This window comes from Mirounga leonina, unplaced genomic scaffold (assembly GCF_011800145.1).
Source record: "Mirounga leonina isolate KUSES-001 unplaced genomic scaffold, KU_Mleo_1.0 Mir_101664, whole genome shotgun sequence".
Taxonomy (NCBI): domain Eukaryota; kingdom Metazoa; phylum Chordata; class Mammalia; order Carnivora; family Phocidae; genus Mirounga; species Mirounga leonina.
In genome coordinates, this window is record NW_023270175.1 from 20,006,161 (window position 1) to 20,025,713 (window position 19,553).

Below are 19,553 nucleotides of genomic sequence, written 5' to 3' on the forward strand. Positions count from 1 at the left end.
GATAGAACAACCAAATAGATGTAAGTCAAGACACTAAAAACTACGAAAAATAATGATAGCAACAAAGCATTATCAGCATACTAGTTGCGATGCAAACTAAAATGGCTCACCTCTCATTCTTCAGTAAAATCAATATCCAAAAATAAGCTTTCTTATTTTAACAAAATTCATTTCTGTGAGTTAAAAATATAACAGCTTTATAGAACAATTTTGGCAAACAAAACAACGATAAAATTGTATTATAACCCAAAAAATAAAATAAATATTCATGAGCCCATGCTGATATAAATGAGTATAAAATAAATGAGAAGAGACAGGTCTTCCTTACGGAAAAAACCCAGTTAATAAATGTAGATGGAATGAAAGAAATACAAAATTACTATCAGGCAAAAACCACAAAAATAACTGTTGCAGGCAAATGCCACCAAAACATGCTAAAATCAGTGGGTATATGTTTGAGGAATATATTCCCCAAGATATTTATCAAATACAAAGGGAAAAATGGTAACTCTACAGTGAAGAAACCCAGCAGACACCACCTCAACTAAGTGATCAAGGTTACTATTTCCTGTAATACAACACAACAACATCTTATATTCCCTGATAAGATGTACTGAAGACTTAACATCCCTGCCATGGAATTCTTGCCAAAAAATACATAATCTCAGTCCAATCATGAGACAATGTCAGACAAACCCAAAATGAGAGACAAACTACAAAATAACTGACCAATACTCTTCAAAAGTGTAAAGACCATGAAAGACAAAGGAAGACTGAGAACTAACGCAGATTAAAAGAGCCTAAGAAGACACAGCAAAAAAAAAAAAAAAAAAAAAAGCATTGTGGGTCAAGAGAATGAGAAAAGTCACAAAATGACAGAAAATATTTGCAAAACACATCTTATAAAGGACTGTTATCCAAAATATACAAAGAACTCTTAAAATTCAACAATAAGAAAATAACCTGATTTTAAAAATGGGCAAAAGACCTGAACAGACGCCTGGCCAAAGATATACAGATGGAAATAAGCAAATGAAAAGATGCTCAACATCTTATGTCAGTGAAATGCAAATGAGAACGAGATACACTACACACCTATTAGAATGGCCAAAATCCAGAACACTGACACCACCAAATGCTAGTGAGAATGTGGAGCAACAGAATTCTCATTCATTGCTCATGAGAATGCAAAATGGTATGGCCACTTTGAAAGAACGGTTGGCAGCTTCTTACAAAACTAAACATAAGCTTATCACACGCTCCAGCAATCACGATCCTTGGCATCTACCCAAAGGAGTTGAAAATCTATGTCCACCCAAAAACCTGCACATGGATTTTTATAACAGCTTTATTCATAATGGCCCAAACTTGGAGACAACCAAGATGTCCTTCAGTAGATGAATGAATAAATAAATAGTGATACATCCAGACAACAGAGTATTACTCAGCACTAAAAAGAAATGAGCTATGAAACCATGAAAAAACATGAAGGTACCTTAAATGCATATGACTAAGTGAAAGAAGTCAATCTGAAAAGGCTACATACTATATGATTCCAACTATATGACAGTCTGGAAAAAGCAAAACTATGGAGATAGTACAAAGATTAGTTGTTGCCAGTGGCTATAGAAAGAGAAATGAATAGGCAGAGCACAGAGAACTTTTTAGAGCAGTAACACTATTCTGGATGATACTGTAATGGTGGATACATATCATTACACATTTATCCAAACCCACAGAATGTACAATACCAAAAGTGAACCTTAACATAAAAGATGGGCTTTGGATGATAATGATGTGTCAATGTAGGTTCAATTGTAACAAATGTACCACTCTGATGTGGGATATTAATAGTGTAGTAGCTATGTTTATTTGGAGTAGGTAGATATGGGAACTCTGTATTTTCCACTTTATTTTGTTGTGAATCTAAAACTGCTCTTAAAAATAAAGCTGTTTTTTTATTTTTTTAAAGATTTTATTTATTTATTTGACAGGGGGGGGGGGAACACAAGCAGGGGGAGTGGGAGAGGGAGAAGCAGGCTTCCCGCGGAGCAGGGAGCCCGATGCGGGGCTCGATCCCAGGACCCTGGGATCATGACCTGAGCCGAAGGCAGACGCTTAACGACTGAGCCACCCAGGTGCCCCATAATAAAGCTGTTTTTTTTAAACTGCAGTGTGAGATCCTGGATTGTATCCCCTGGAACAGGGAAAGAACTTAGGGAGAAAACGTGTTAATTTGATAAATGTACTATGATTATGTAACTTGTTAACATTAGGGGAAGCTGGGTGAAAGATATATGTGAACTCTGTACTTTCTTATAATAAAGTCTAAAGTCATTTCAAATTAAAAATTTTTAATTACAGCCATAATTTCAACCAAAATAAATAAAACTCCCATTTCCTCAAAGGACCTTTGCTGTCCATGCAGTGTATTACTATACCCTCCATTTGACAGTGGAGAAAAATGAGTACCCAAAGTCACTTAATTAGTAATACAGTTGGGATTTCAGCTTCAAAATCCAGGAACTCCACCACAATCCTACACTGCTTGTCAAAAACAGTAATAACAGCAACAACAGCAGCAAAAATGATGAGGAGGATGATGGTAATCATCATCATCATCTTCATCCAGCAAAATTTATTAAAGATAGCAATTGCATGAGATCTGACCTACATCAAATTTCACTCCATAGCAGAGCACTGTAATAGGTAAGTGCCAGTGGGGTTTTTTTAATTTTATTATTGTTTTAATTTTATCTGTTTTTTTAAATAACCCCTACACACAACATGGGGCTTGAACTCACAACCCCAAGATCAAGAGTCACACATGTTCTACCAAATGAGACAGCCAGATGGCCCGTCAGTGTTTTTTAATAATGGTTATGGGGAGAAATGCTAATTTGAGAGTCTAATGGCTGAGGGTAAAAAGTTACCTTCTGTTTTTCTCTATAATCTTCTCCTTCAAACTTGTACAAACTTTGTTCAGTGTCCATTCTAAAATTTCTCAGAGAAGACTCTCCCATTTTCTGCAAGCGTTCATTCATCTCTGCAGTCTACAGTTCAATGCATTGAAATTAGAAAATTATCACTGAATTACTTACAAAAATCTGTGGGCTCTCTATCTTTTTAAAAGTCAGGTTTGACATGAAATATCCAATCTGTTAATTTACAAGGTAAGAATGCAAGGCTAACATTAAATGAATATAAATTTAACTTGTTCCAAGTATTTTAAATATTTAAGTGGTTATTCAAGTATTCTCAATTAGGTTTTCTTTAAAATCTTTTATCCCTGAAGATGTAGCCATATTATAATTTCTGTCTACTTTTACTCATGTTTGAAATTATCTAAAATAATTTGTAAAAAAAAAAAGTAAATTCAACACAAAATGGCAATATTCTGAAATAGTTTATTATACTTTAGCAAATAATGCTTTAATATTTCTTGAAATGTTCACAAAAGATTTTCAGTTAATGCAATGTAATCCAGTATAAGAAAAAGGCTGCAAAAATGTAGTCCTGATATATGTGATTGAACATGAAATTTATTTGGCTTTTAAGTAAATACCAACATTATTTTCAATAAACATAAGATATAAGGTCACTCAATTTTAAACTCTAGTTCTTAGTCTTTCTTACCAAAAATTAAACTAAAAAACCCTAAACTACCTCTGGATATAAATCTACAAATCCTTAGAGAGAACATGAGTCATTTGAAACATGCATTTGAAACAACACAAATCCAATTAAGCATGCTGAAGTACGTTGATTTTAAAGCAATTCATCATGAAAACAAATGTCATTTTAACTAACCTTCTTTTCCCCTCTTTCCAGAAGAGTTGTAATGTCTTCATCTGTCAGCTCACTTTCTTTAGAAGCAAAAACATGGGTGGCTCCATGACGTATCATTTGCAACATTTCCTCTTTTGCCAGCTTGTTAGACTGTTGGTCAATGAGTCTTCCTAATAATAAAAATAAAAGTTGTATATATTCAATTATATTCCATAGAAAGCACAGCATAATAGTTCTAATCAGACACTACCACATTTAACTGTAAGTAAAGCTTTAAAAGCACAGAAAATTAGTGACCTTTCAAGTTATATTAATGAACACACCTACAAGTTTTTCTCCTACCATACCTTCTATTTCAATATGTTTCCTTCTGTAAAATTCAGTTAAAACTCAGAAGAACAGAAACATTTTTTCATTTTCAAAGCTCATTTGTCAGATCAAATTTCTTTCTATCAACAGGCACTCTCTAATACGTGTATAAAAATTTTTTAGGGGCGCCTGGGTGGCTCAGTCAGTTAAGTGTCTGCCTTCAGCTCAGGTCATCATCCCAGAGTCCTGGGATAGAGCCCCATGTCCATCAGGCTCCCGCCTGCTTCTCCCTCTCCCTCTGCCCTTCCCCCCTCCCCCGCTAGTGCGTGTGCACTCCCTCTCTCTCATAAATAAATAAAGTCTTAAATCTTTAAAAAAAAATTTAACTAGACATTTTAACTGCTAAATAATATCAGGTACTTGAGAAGACATGCCACTGGCATTCAACTATAAACTAGTGATGCTTAACTATCTATTCCATATATTGAATGCAAGGCTTTAAATTAAATGGATTTAAATTAGCAATTTTTTTTTTAAAAAACTGACTTTTTTCCTGTAAGTTTGCAAATTTTAGTCAACTCTAAAAGTAATCTCCTTGGGGTACCTGGGTGGCTCAGTCAGTTAAGCATCCAACTCCTGATTTCAGATCGGATCATGATCTCAGGGTCCTGGAATCGAGACCCGCATCAGACTCCCCAATCAGCAGGGAATCTGCTTGTCTCCCTCTCCCTCTGCCCCTCCCCCCACATGCTTGCTCGTGCTCTCTCTCTCTCTCTAAAATAAATAAATGAATCTTAAAAAAATAAAAATGTCCTTTAAAGAAAATTGCATGTGTTTTTGGGAAAAAAAAAAAAAAAACACCTAATTAAGTTTACATGTATAAATACCTTGTTGTATAACAATTGAGTCAAGTCTCAGTTTTATCTCTGCTCTTTCTACAATCCTTTCTTCAACAGTATTATCAGTGATGAGACGGAACACACGTACTGGCTTCTTCTGACCAATACGATGTGCTCGATCCTAGAAGAAAGAATCCTAATATAAGATATTGGGTATTCTGGGTAAAATATATAGACAGCCACCATATGCTATAAAATTCTAAATACAAAATTAGTTTCTGAGCTCTCTAGACCTGCCACATTTTAAAGGAGGATAATGAATATTAAGAATATATATGGGGCGCCTGGGTGGCTCAGTCAGTTAAACGTCTGACTTCGGCTCCGGTCATGATCTCAGGGTCCTGGGATCAAGCCCCATGTTGGGCTTCCTGCTCCGCCCCCCGGCCCCCTCTTGTGCACATTCTCTTTCTCTCAAATGAATCTTTTTTAAATAAAGGAATATCTAGATGTCCCTGTGACCAAAAAAATCTGCCAATATTATACTATACCAGTAATAGAAAACTTCCAGAAAGGCAACAACCAAAGCCCCTTTAAGATGAGGACTAGAGGGAGTTTTCTAAGCAACTTTAAGCCACTAAATGCAAACATCTTCCACAATAGCAAGTAGTTTCATGAGGGGCAAAGTAGTTAGCAAGGGTTGCTATGGTGGCAAAAGTCTGCATAATCAAGCAGTTCTTTCTGCTTATGGAGGCAATTCAGGGATGTGTAATAAAAGGTAATAAAAATTAATGGCATATTAATATCCTTACTATACAGTGGTCTAGAATTAGTCCTATGGTTTACAGTTGGTAAAGGTGACAGATGGCAAGTTCTGATAATACAAAAACAGCTAAGGGGAGTGTTTTTAAAACACAGAAGCTGCTAGAGCAAATAGGTGAAGGGAAGAGGGCAGTTGAGAAAAACAAATCAAAGAAACAAGATTCAAAACAGCCCTTGAACTAAATATAAAAACACTAGAGCTCAGTAACAATTTCAACAAAGCACAATGAATGAGAATGCAACACCTCTATACAAATTTAAAATTTCAAACTCAAATCAGTAAATCATGAAAGATCAGCTAAGCTCTAACAATTTTAATGAAATGAAGTGTTATCAACAGGTTTTCCAGTTTAGTAACCCTGTAACTTACTGGGGCTTATTCCTACTGAGTAATATCAAACGGCTAACTCAGTACCATGCTAAAGTAATGATAAAAAAAGCATTTCGATTTAAAAATGTCCTGGGGCACCTGGGTGGTTCAGTCAGCTAAGTGTCCAACCCTTGATGTCTGCTCAGGTCATGGTCTCATGGGTCATGAGACTGAGCCCTGCGTCAGGCTGCTTGACGATTCTCTCCCTCTGCCCCTCCCCGGACTCGTTCATGTGCACACGTGGGCTTGCTCTCTCTCTAAAAATACAAATAAATCTTCAAAAAAATTAAAAAATTAAAATGTCAGGGCGCCTGGGTGGCTCAGTCGTTAAGCGTCTGCCTTTGGCTCAGGTCATGATCCCAGGGTCCTGGGATGGAGGCCCGCATCGGGCTCCCTGCTCAGCAGGAAGCCTGCTTCTCCCTCTCCCACTCCCCCTCTGCTTGGGTTCCCTTTCTCACTATATCTCTCTGTCAAATAAATAAATAAAATCTTAAAAAAAAATTAAAATGTCCTGAGAGTCAATATGTTTTAATTCTATTATTAAAAAAAGGAAGGTGGAGGGGCGCCTGGGTGGCTCAGTCGGTTAAGCGTCTGCCTTCGGCTCAGGTCATGATCCCAGGGTCCTGGGATCGAGCCCCGCATCGGGCTCCCTGCTCAGCGGGAAGCCTGCTTCTCCCTCTCCCACTCCCTCTGCTTGTGTTCCCTCTCTCAATGTCTCCCTCTCTGTCGAATAAATAAATAAATCAAAAAAATTAAAAAATAAAAAAAAAAGGAAGGTGGGGCGTTCACTCCCGGGTTTCAGCACCAAAAAATATAAATATAAATATATAAAATTTTTAAAAAGGACTTCTAAGCTATGCCTCATTGACGTATAGCTTTAATTGCTTCCAAAGATAGTAAATTATCCCATAATTTATTGGGATTTTGAGTGCATAGCTATTTTGCATCTTTGTACTTCTGAAATAACTTTTCTTTATCTCAAAATGTGAGTCACACTGACAGAAGTTGTAGCTCTAATTCACTAAATGACAGCATGATGACAAATAAAAGAAATAGCTCCTTGAAATTTTTTTTGAAAAAAGGGTAGGATATTTTCCAATGGTGCCCTTAGGTATCAAATGTTTTCCTGGAATATATTCCTTTGTTACCTTTTTACCTCCTCATCCCAAATGTTTTATTACAAAAGTTGAAATCATACCTCTCCCAATTTTAGTGCTAAGGATTTTAACGTATTTAGTTATCCAGAAGAATTAATAACAACACATTAACTTTTTAACCCTTTTCATTAAGACATATGTACATGTCCTTTTCAATATTCAGGAGTGAGGAAAAAACAGTTCTGTTTCATGATAAATGCCAAAATAGACACATAAATGCTGTAGTTGGATTTGGGGTGTGTGTGTTTCTGTTTCCTTTTTTTTTTTTTTTTTTTTTTGTAATTAGCACAGTATCTTTGTTTTCCAAGATAATCTATTTTAACATCTAGAAAACCTCCCAAAAATTGTGGTTGCCCTTTTATAAGTTACACCTGTGCTACATAAATAACAATAGTATTCCTAGTTAAAATAAATTTCTGACATCATTAAAGATTACTAACCATAGCTTGTAGATCAACCTGCGGATTCCAGTCTGAATCATATAGTATAACCACATCAGCACTTGCCAAGTTAATTCCAAGACCTCCAGCTCTGGTACTCAGCATAAAGATGAATTTGCTACTATTAGGAACATTAAAGGCCTCTATTGCTTCCTTTTTTTAATTGACACAGGAGATGGAAGAAAAACAAAAATAAAATTATATTAACAGAGTCATTAAGAAATATTTTTAACATGCATATTCAAAAGCCCACTTTATGATATTCTTCCATCTCAGAAACACTTAAGCATATATCTATATACTGTACTATGTGAATTGCTGTAGAAAGTATATTACATAAAGTTCCTAATATTTAGAAGCTTACATCAATAGAGACACAGAACAATCGTATAAACAAATTTAACTAGGCAAGCAATAAATCATTTAAATTATTTAAAGCAACAACAGTGAAAATGTTTTGAGTGAGAGCTGAAAAATATCTAGGAGGTAAAATGTCAGCTATCTCAACTTCATTCCCATTATTTTACATAGGATTAACAAAGACAGTATAGTTTGGAAGACCAACGAGAAAGAAAAAGGTTCAGAAATGTGAATGAGAGAATTGGATAAAGGGGAGATTAAGTAGATTTATTTCCATATGGTGACAAGGGGCAAACAGGGAAGTAATGAAGAAATTCAGTAAGGTAATCCAGGGATATTTAGTGAAGAGTCTTAAAATTAATGGGATGTTAATATCCCTACTATATAAAGATCTCATACAAATTAATTAGAAACACTAAGACCCCAGTAGAAAAATAAGCAAAAGAAAGGAAAAAAAGAACAGACAATTCATAGAAGAACAAATATGAATGGCTAATAAATACAAAAATAATGTTCAATCTTACTAGTAATCAAATAAATGCAAATTAAAATGTAATACCATTTTTTGAAGATTAAAAAAATAATACTCAATGTTGACGAGGGGGCGGTGAGACGGGCACTCTCATACATTGCTGCAGGGAATGGAAATTGGTACAACCTTTCTGGAAAGCAATTTGGCAATATGCATCAAGTCTTAAAAATGTTCATACCCTTTGACCCAGTAATTCCACTTCTAGGAATTTATCCTAAGGAAATAATCAGAAATGTGCACAAAGATTTATGTATAAGGACTTTCACTTTAGCATTATTTATAATAGTGAAAACTTGGAAACAACCTAAATGATCAACAACTGGGAGATAAATTATTTATAGTACATCCACTGGATGTAATATTATACTTAAATTATTTTTACAATGAAGCTTATTACTGATATAGGAAAGTACAACATAATGCTGAATAAAAATATTACCAAACTTCATATATAATATATAGTATAGTATCAGTTATTTATATAAATTATATATACAAAAATTGGCCAGAAATACTTTTATTTTGCAAATTTCCTTCAGCAGTCATATATTACTTTGATAATCAGAAAATACAGGAAGTCATATTTTTAATGAATAGAATGGCATGGTCAAAAGTTGCAGCAGAGAAGGTGACACTCGCTGCCACAGTCCATATAGCATATAGAGGGGGCAGTATAGAAAGCAGCATGGTGTAGTGAGAGGCAATTTGGTGTAGAGGAAAGAGCAAAAACCTGGTGTGAATCATTACCATTTACTACATATGTGTTTCTAAGCAAGCATTTAACCTCTCTGAGACAGTTTCAAGTAGAGAAAATGATACCAGTAAATTATACTTTACTGGGCTGCTGGGAGAATTCAGCTGGAACTATACATTGCCTAGCTTAGAGTCGTTGCTTGACAAATGTTAGATCCTTTCCCTATAAAAGTGAGGAGGCCAATTAAGTAAAGGTTATAGGAACTGAGTCAGAGGGTGACGAGAGACTTCGCTAGCTGAATTTAGCGGTAGCAATGAAGAAAGGGCAAATCTGAGAACTACTGAAAAAGAATTGCTTATTAACAGCTGGCAAATAATTAGAGTAAGGAATCAAATGTGGCTTCCCCTCTTTACTAGGAAAATAGATGAAACGATTAGGTGGACAACAGTATAATGGGAAAGTGGGACATTTCCAAAAAAAAAAAAAAAAGAAAGAAAAGAACAGCTCTGACTTTGCTGTACCTAAATTCAACATATGCAATTCAAACCCTCTGAAGGGAGAAATTATTTGAAATTTTAAGAAACCAGAATAATTTGGGTATAATTAGGTAAAGTCCACATTGTTCATAAACAGGGAGATCAGTCAGAAATGCAAATTGGCTATTTGAGGTCAGAAAGCACCTACTTTTCTGCCTTAGTATCATCTTCACTCCAGGAAAAAGGGTCATTTCGAATAGCACTATATGGCTTGTACTTAATGTGGATTTGAAAGAAACCCATTCTGAGGAATAAATCAGCAAAAGCCCAATAAAGCTTCAAGTTACCATTTCAAAAAAAGTAAACTACTATAGAGCAGGGACCAGTGTAAACTTTGAAACGTGCCCATTATTTGTGAATGTTACCAAAAATGTTTCCCCACAATGGGTAGCAGGTAAACCCTTAATATAAAAAGGGCCTGTGTGCCTGCTATGGACCCTATCCTATGCTACAGCCAAGCTTCAAGAAGGAAGCACACAAGAGACAGAGTGCTCACTGAAGCTATAGAAGGAGAGGGACATGGACTAAGAGTCCTTGTGGCCTGAGATGGGGCCCTAAAGCTGAGAGGTAAAAGGCCTGTGTGCAATTTCATGACATGTAGTATATCCTGCACTACAGAGTTTTAAAAACTGCATTCATATCTATTATACCCAATGATCCTCATAACATTGTCAGAAAAAAAGAAGCCGAGGTATTAATACTACCCTGATAATAGTTAAAGATACTGAGGCTCAGAGAATTAAACAGCTTGCATACGCTACAAAGTGGTGGAGTTGGTGCTGAAATTTAGGTCTTCTGAAACCAAGTTCAATGCATTTTCCACTATACCATGAAATCACAATCTTTGCCCAGAGCTTGAGGACAGACTTAAAAGAGAGACCAAAGACAGAGCCTTGAAGGACCACAGAAAAGTGAAGATAAATTAGCAAAGCCCTCCCCTCAAGAAAGTATTTAAAGGGTTTAAAATACATTAGACCCATGACATTCATGAGGGATAATCTAAAGATCTGTAAGAATTCCCAAATTTGAGAAAGACACTGGCTGCTAGGTAGGTTTCCTCACTAGCTCAGTAACTCATTCCATACACCAGCCTTGTGGTATTCCAAGATCCAAATGCATGATAAGCACCTAGACCTATGTTGTCCAATTTCAGTTTTACAAAAATCTAACACTGAGATTATTTTCTTTACAAATTACTGTTTCATGAGTCTTTAGGATTACTCATAAACCGGAAAAATCTCAACTGTTAAACTCCACAAATGGCGAGGGTCTACTGCAGGAAGCAAATCAAGAAAAGAAAATGGCAGAATCAGAGATTAAAGAGTAGGATGAGAAACAGTAATTAGAAGGTCAGAGCAGTGGTTAGAGGAGGTAAGGGTGTAATGGTGTAGTATCCTTTAGATAAGTGAGGATGTCTCTGAAGACCTTGAAAAGGATGCTTTGTAAAGAGTCAGTATAATGCAAGCCAAATCGAAGCTCTCAGAGAGACAGAGAGGTGTTAAGTGAGAAATTCAACACACCTAGCTATTTAAAAAAGGGCCAAAGTTCAAAACTACCTAATGATGAAAAACATGGCTTAATTGAACTCTGATTTTTAAAGTTTTGTTTTATTTTCTTTTCCTCACCTCTCTTTCTTCATGTGGGGTTTGTCCATCCAGTCGACAATACTCATAACCACGCCACATACAATAATCCTCCAAAATGTCCAGCAAGCGAGTCATCTGGCTAAAAATGAGAACCCTTGAACCTAAAACATTTCCCCCAAAAAAGCAAGTTATTCAACTTGTGTAAAACTAATTTGAAAGTTACAAAAATATAAGTAAACATCACATGTAACATAAATATAGAGTGGAACACTTCATGAAACACACACACACATACACCTTCGAGGACTGCTATACAGAATTATGCATTGCTGAGTTATGCATGTTTAAGGATTTCAAAACCCTCCACACATATTGAGATTATTTAAACTCTGCCTTTTCTCTGTCCTGAGGATGAGTGATTGGTCCACACAACCTTTCACTAGACTACTGCAATAGTCTCCCAACTAGTCTCCTGTTTCTCATCTCTCATCCTCAGTAGAACCCCTGTACTGCTTCAAAGGTTCTCCTCCAAACATACAAGTCTGATCATGTGAGCTGACACAGCAAAATCTTCTATGACACACCTCCCTCCCTGCCTTCCAAATAGTCCAAACTTCTTTAGCATGTTTAAAAGGCCTTTCATAATCTGGCTCCATCCATCTTTTCAGATTCCTCAACTGCCACTCTACCCCAAATACTGTAAGCTCTGCATTCCCTTTTTTTCACACTTCAGTTTCATTGCCCTGTAAAACGTTTCCCCCTCCTTTTTCCCATGATTTACTTCTAGACATTCTCCAGGGCTCACTTCAAATGTCACCTTTGTGAAGATTTCCCCAACTCTGTTTCTCAACATATGGCACTTATCACAACAAATTTCAACTGTTCCTCCTCACTACATTGTTTGTCCAAGGCAAAGACTGTTGTCTTATGCATCTTTGTAATAGCCAGCCCATAGGACAATTCCTGGCAGATAATAAGTACTCAACAATGTTTGCTGAATGAGTGAATGAATAAATGATGGGTAAATATGCAAAATGTTATTCATACACAAGTCAGTAATATAAAGTCATTTCATGTTAAGGTATAGATTTGTAACTCACCCTGTTCTTTGAGTTTGGCCAACAGTTTATCAAGAACTACCATTTTACCACTGTTGCTGACAATGTGCTCATCAGTGGTATAAGGTGGACCAGGTTCAGCACCATCAAACAAGTAAGGATGATTACAACACTTTCGAAGCTGCATCAGAATGTTTAAGAGTCGCATCTTGTCCATCTTGCCAGCAGAATTTAACACATCAATATCTTTCATCAGGATTTTTGTATACCTAAAATTTTTAACTATAATTAATCATTTATTATATGTAATTGATAAATCACTAAATTCTACTCCTGAAACCAATATCACACTATATATTAATCAATTAGAATTTAAATAAAAATTTGAAAAGAAAAAAAAGTAAAAAAATACTCAGTTTTGGTGAATATGTGGTGAAATAGGAAGATCTTTTAAACTGACATGGATATGTTAGTACACTCGTTCTAAAGGGCAATTTGGCAAGATAGGTAATAAGTTTTAAAATGTGAATATTCTACATCTACAATTTCGTCCTTTGTAGATAGCCACATAAGTGGAATAGTGTTCATCACAACACTGTAATAATAAAAAGTTAAAGCAATCTAAAAAAAATGTTCAGGGTGCCTGGGTGGCTCAGTCGTTAAGCGTCTGCCTTCGGTTCAGGTCATGATCCCAGGGTCCTGGGATCCAGGCCCATATTGGGCTCGCTGCTCAGCGGGAAGCCTGCTTCTCCCTTTCCCACTCCCTCTGCTTGTGTTCCCTCTCTCGCTGTGTCTCTGTCAAATACATTTTTTTTTTAAGTTAAAAATAAATAAATAAATAAAAAGTTCAATGTCATCAAGCAACATCCCTTTACTGATCAGCATAGAGTCCTATTTAAAGATAAACAAATTCGATTTGGAGACTAAATCTGATCAGCAAAACCAAGAAACTTTTGAACATTTTAACTTGTATGTTGCCTACAAACCTGTTTCCTCCTGCTTTATCCATTGCTACAAATTGCTATCAACTGATAACTATTCAGATAACCATATCTGATAATTAATTATTCAATAACTACAATATTTGCTGAAAGTTGGCATCCAACTTTTTCTTGTTTGAGCTAAAAACAATCACAATTTCTTTTTTTTTTTTAAGATTTTATTTATCTGACAGAGAGAGAGAGCAAGAGAGGAAACACAAGGAGGGGAAGGGGAGAGGGAGAAGCAGGCTTCCCGAGGAGCAGGGAGCCCAACGCAGGGCTCGATCCCAGGACCCTGGGATCATGACCTGAGCCGAAGGCAGATGCTTAATGATTGAGCCACCCAGGTGCCCCAACAATCAAATTTCTTATACCTAATCTTCATAAGGCATTTTTTTCTGATCCATAAACATTTTTCACTATCTTTTGTTGACCTTTACCCAGGTGAAAATAGACCTATGTATCCACCTGAACAGTAATTAATACTTAATTATAATAATAGCCAAATTTTATTGAGTGAAAGTGCCAGGTATCATGTGAAGGGCTTTATATAAATCATCTTGTTAAATCTTCACAACTTTGAGGTATGTATAGAATCAACCCCACTTTACGAATGGGAATTCAGGCAGCTAAGAGAGGTTAAACAACCTACTCAGGGCCACAAAAAGGGACAAAGTCAGAGTTTGATCTTATGTCTGAATCTAGAGAAATACACTCTTCACCACCACCCTATACTGGTTTCAGTAGTACAGAAGTCATTACAAATAAAATTAGATCACTTGTAAGATATATTAGCAACATTTTGCTTCTCTTTAAGTAGGCTCCATGCCCAACACAGGGCTTGAACTCATGACCCTGAGATCAAGACCTGAGCTGAGATCAAGAGTCAGACACCTAACCAACTGAGTCAACCAGGTGCCCCATAACATTTTGCTTCTTTTAGCAGCATTATTACATAAGCATGTCTTAATTTATGATTCCTTGTGACTTCTCTTGTCAATTTCCTGCTTTGCCTGTATTTATCAAACCAATTCAGCTTCTATTTTTATAATATCTATAATTGCTATTCTCATCCATCTTATTATTACTTATTATTATGGTTATTACTATTTTCACTGATGGAAAAAGAATATCAAACAAATGTGCAAGTGACAGTAGTCTCTTTAACCCTGACACTGACTCATCAGCTAAGTATTATTATCCCCATTTTATAGAAGGGAAACTGAGGTTATATGATTTACCCAAGCTAAATAGCTGCTAAGGGACAAAGCATGGGATTCAAATACAGTTCTATAATTAATGAGTTCATGTGATATAATGAGCATTGGGTATTACATAAGACTGATAAATCACTGACCTCTACCTCTGAAACCAATAATATATTATATATTAGTTGAATTTAGATTTTTAAAAATATTTTAAAAAAATACGGCTCTATAAAATCAAGGCCCATGCTCTCTCCCAAAGGCTATCAGCACTACTCTCTAACCAACTGAGCTAACCAGCCAGCTCATGCTCTCTCCCAAAGGCTAAATAAAATATTCACCAATTTTCTATTAAAATATTTGAACTACTTAACTTGCCCTTTAAACATAAAACATAAATTTTGATCTAAAGGCACAACTGAAAAAAAATAAGGGCATAACTGAACCACTACAAAGCTAAATTTTAATAAATCCTTACACGTAAATAAATGCCAATGGAAATAAAATAGCTCACCATTCTCGTTGCATTTTACTCAGTCCCAAGTAAATCTTTATTTCCTTTTTAGGAGGCAGGCTCTTCTCTACATCAGTTTTTATACGACGTAACAAAAATGGTTTTAAAACCTAAAAAGTGATAGTTTTTATAAAAGTTTATAAGATATTTAATATTATAAACCATATATTTCATTGACAACACCCTAATGTGAAATTTACTTCCCAAAGCATAACCTGAAAAACACTACCAATGCCAGTTGCCAATTTTCTCAATAGAAAAGAACCAATGGCCCATTAAAAAATCAGAACAGGGGACCTAAATTAGATATTCATAATTTGATAGCACAAAATACATTAAAAAGACAAGATTACTGACTATTGAGTAAGCATGAATGAATCTTTTTTTAAAAAATAAAAAGCTGCTGTCATACAACATTTGTTTTTTTATTCTGTATAGGAATAATTTTGATGGTAACAGACGTTTTTCCAAAAACGACCTAGAGATGACCAACGGACACACTAAGAAAAGATGCTCATCATCACTCATCATCAAGGAAATGCAAATCAAAACTGCAATGAGGTTATCACCTTATATCTGTCAGAATGGCTAGTATCAAAAAAATAAGAAATATCAAGAGCTGGCAAGGATGTGGAGAAAAAGGAACCTCCATACATACTGTTGGTGGGTATATAAATTGGTACAGCTGCTGTGGAAAACAGTATGGAGGTTCCTCAAAAAAACAAAAATAGAAATGCCATATAATCCAATAACTCCACTACTGGGTATTTACCCACAGAAAATGAAAACACTAATTTGAAAAGCTATATGTACCCCTATGTTTATTGCAGCATTATTTACAATAACCAAGATACAGAAGCAACACCTAAGTGTCCACTGATAGATGAATAGATGAAGATGTGGTCTACATATATGTGTGTCTGTATACATATATGAATACATACACATGCATGTATGTATGTAAATATAATACACACACACACACGATGGAATCTTACTCAGGCATAAAAAAGGATGAGATCTTGCCATTTGTGACAACATGAATGGACCTAGAAGGTATTACACTAAGTGAAACAACAAGATTTTTTAATCTTAGAGGAAATCTGAAGTCAGAGTATGAATCAGAGAGTCTCTGCAAGTGAGATAAAAATGCAGGCCATTTCAAAATAGTTAAGTATATGAATGAAGAGAAAATAGTTCAATGTTAAGGAAGATATGGATGAATAGAGAAAAAAGATGAAATAATCAGTATATACCTGCCAGACAGATTCCATCACAGGAAAGTAATGTGCTACCATCATCTATAGAGTACATGCAATGTGCCAGACAGTGCACCATGAACTTTACAACCCAGAGTACTAAATCCTTACAATAAATCTTTAAAGGAAATGTGATTATTTTAATTTTCTTTTTTAAAAAAGATGTTATTTATTTATTTATTTATTTATTTATTTATTTATTTATTTATTTTAGGGGCGCCTGGGTGGCTCAGTTGTTAAGTGTCTGCCTTCGGCTCAGGTCATGTTCCCAGGGTCCTGGGATCGAGCCCTGCATCGGGCTCCCCGCTCAGCGGGAAGCCTGCTTCTCCTTCTCCCACTCCCACTGCTTGTGTTCCTGCTCTCGCTCTCTCTCTGTGTGTGTCAAATAAATAAATAAAATCTTTTAAAAAAATGTTTAAAAATTTTTAAAAAAATAAAAATAAAAATATCTATTTATTTTAGAGAGAGAAAGAGAGAGCTCGAGCAGGGGGAGAGGCAGAGGGGCAGAGGGAGAGGAAAAGGCAGAGAATCTCAAGCAGACTCTGCACTCAGTGTGGAGTCCAACATGGGGCTCAATCTCACAACCCTGAGATCATGACCTGAGCTGAAACCAAGAGCCAGACACCCAACTGACTGAGCCACCCGGGTGCCTTTCAATTGTATTAACTCAACCAAAGTCATTTTGCTAGTAAGTGGTAGAAGCCAAATTCACACCCAGATCAAGCTGATTCTAAAATCAGCTCAGTCCCTGATTAGCTGTTGTGAGAGCCTGGACAAGTTCCTTAACTTTTCTGAGCCTGTTTCCTCATCCATTCATCAAAAAGTTATAGTATATGTATATGACAAGCATTTTAAAATGAGAATAATGATACCTATTTCCAAAGCTGCTGTGAAAATTTATGATAGTACTTGTGTAGAGCTTAATCACAGTAGACATTAGTAAATAGAAGCTATTACTATTAGAGATCTATGGGGGGTAAGGAAAAGAAAAGAGTGAAAGACAACTTCTGATCTCTGGTTTGAGCCTCTTAAAATTGTCTGAGAGATTCTTTAAGAGTTTAAACTGCCTGTGAGACATTTAGACAGAAAAATATGCAGAAACTAGGCAAGAAATAATGGAAAGATAAATTTGGGAGTTATAAGTAGATAGGTGGTAGCTATAACCATGGAGTGGATCCCCAGGTAGAGCACATAAAAAAGAAAGTCAAAGACAAAGCCCTACAAAACACTAAACTTTCAGGGACAGACTGAGAAAGAAAACCCATAAAGGGGACTGATAGGAGTGGCCAAAAAGATAAGAGAAAATCCAAGAGACAATCCATTCTGTACCCCAGAAACCAAGTAGGAAAGGGTTTCATGCAGGAGTGGTTAGAAGTGCTAAGCAGTACAGAGAAGCCAAAATACTGAGCAAAAAGTATACCCTGAATTCAACAACTGGAAAATGACTGAAGACCTTCCAAGATAAGTTTCAGTTGCGTAGAACGGATAGAAGCCAGTGGTCAATGAGTCAAGAGTAAACAGGAGATTAGGTAGTGGAGATGGAGAAAATAAACCACTTTTTCAAGAAGCTTAGCTATCAAGAGAAGAGACCAGAATCACAGCTAGAGACACACAATGATAAGAGAGTACTATTTTGTATATGCGTGAGGGTGGGTGCATACGGGTGTGGGTTTGGATTTTAATAAGGGAGATACTTGAGCATGTTTACATGTTAGGACAAAAAGCCAATATAGAGGGAGAGCTAGAAAAATCAGTCAATAAAAAGGATAAATTATGGGGAGAGGTCCCATGAGGAAACAGGGAGAGATGAGATCCAGGGTTCATGTCCAAAGTCTTAGCCAATGACCAAAGAAAACACCTCTCCCTTCAGAAAGAAGATAACACAGACGCAGATATCCTTGGAAGCTGGATATCTTTAAAGGAGTTCCTACCTAATAATTTCTCTTTTCTCTTTGAGAAAATAATGATGCTACTTACAGAGAAAGGAAGGGGGCAGAGAGTATCTGGGACAGAAGTCTTGGGGAGATTGAGGAAGGCCTGAAGCAGCTGTTATTGGAAATGGGAAAGAATGCTATAGAAGGCCATGTTGAAGGATTGCTGACATCACCAAACCCCAGCTTATGTTATAGAACATGAAACTGGAGTTGCTCCCATCTGTACAATTGTATAACCTTCTTTATCAGTGTTGAACAGCTCCAGTACAGAACAAGGCACTCTCCTAGTAAGTGGTAGAAGCAGAATTCAAACCCAGAAGACAGAGACAGTTACAGTATTCCAGTGTCGGGCTTCCAGGGCAGAAATGGCAGATAGACAAGAAAAGAAAGGAAGTTTGGGAGTATTGGCAAAAGGGTGGTTCAAGTGATAGAAAATGGGCTCATTGTTTGGTAGAGAAAAAAGTAACAACAGGGGCACCTGACTGGCTCAGTCAGTGGAGCCTGCAACTCTTGATCTTGGGGTTGTGAGTTTGAGCCCCATGTTGGGTGTAGAGATTACTTAAAAATAAAGTCTTTTTTTAAAAAAGAGAGAGAGAAAAGTAACAACAGAAATGAGGTGATGGATGAGAAAAAGCAGGGGTCCAAGGACTGGAGGTCTCTGTAAGGTAACAGAATAAGTACAGAAGGAGTAACATGAGTGAAAGAGCTAAAAAAGGATATAAGAAGTTGTTATCAAAGAATGGAAAACTGGTATTTAATGAATGTGAGGGAGTCACCTGGAGATGAGTGGATGACAGAGAAAAGAATGGGTGGAAGGTGGACCTGCAAGATAACTTCACCTTAAAGGAAGAGTTCTGTACATGATGGTGGAGAACTAGTGGCTTACAAGTGGCACTGGGGAACTAGAAAAATACTGATGCCATCTTAAGGACCTATGGGGTATGCGAGTATGAACAGCCTCTACTGGAGAGGACCACATTATCCATGTGGGAGAGCTGAAGCAAAAAAGCTGTTCCCTAGACAGGCTGAAAATAGAGTAGAGTTCATTTCCCAAAGAGGCTGTCAGAAAGACTGGAAGGGAGAAGCAGTGAGACTGAGCCAGGAGGTAAACCCACAAGTTCAAACAGATTCTATGGCAATTTTGTTTTCTGGGTTGGTATATATATTTAATT

The 19,553-nt window shown here is 36.3% G+C and overlaps 1 protein-coding gene across 10 annotated transcripts in view; it reads right to left on the reverse strand.

Moving 5' to 3' along the window:
* The window catches only part of SMARCA1 (SWI/SNF related, matrix associated, actin dependent regulator of chromatin, subfamily a, member 1), a 776,730-nt gene that overhangs the window by 737,573 nt on the left and 19,604 nt on the right, over positions 1–19,553 (reverse strand). For 8 of the 10 annotated variants that reach the window (XR_004679785.1, XR_004679781.1, XM_035008363.1 and 5 more), the window contains exons 10-17: positions 15,189–15,298; positions 12,532–12,758; positions 11,471–11,592; positions 8,794–8,829; positions 7,724–7,876; positions 4,986–5,118; positions 3,811–3,959; positions 2,934–3,053 (exon numbers count right to left, since the gene is read on the reverse strand). Coding sequence is in view for 8 of the 10 variants with exons in the window: in XM_035008363.1 (XP_034864254.1) it covers positions 2,934–3,053; positions 3,811–3,959; positions 4,986–5,118; positions 7,724–7,876; positions 8,794–8,829; positions 11,471–11,592; positions 12,532–12,758; positions 15,189–15,298 (1,050 nt within the window). In the remaining 2 variants the exon portion in view is untranslated. The remainder of the gene's footprint in view (positions 1–2,933; positions 3,054–3,810; positions 3,960–4,985; positions 5,119–7,723; positions 7,877–8,793; positions 8,830–11,470; positions 11,593–12,531; positions 12,759–15,188; positions 15,299–19,553) is intronic. The other 2 variants (XM_035008364.1, XM_035008369.1) reach the window with 1 other exon arrangement.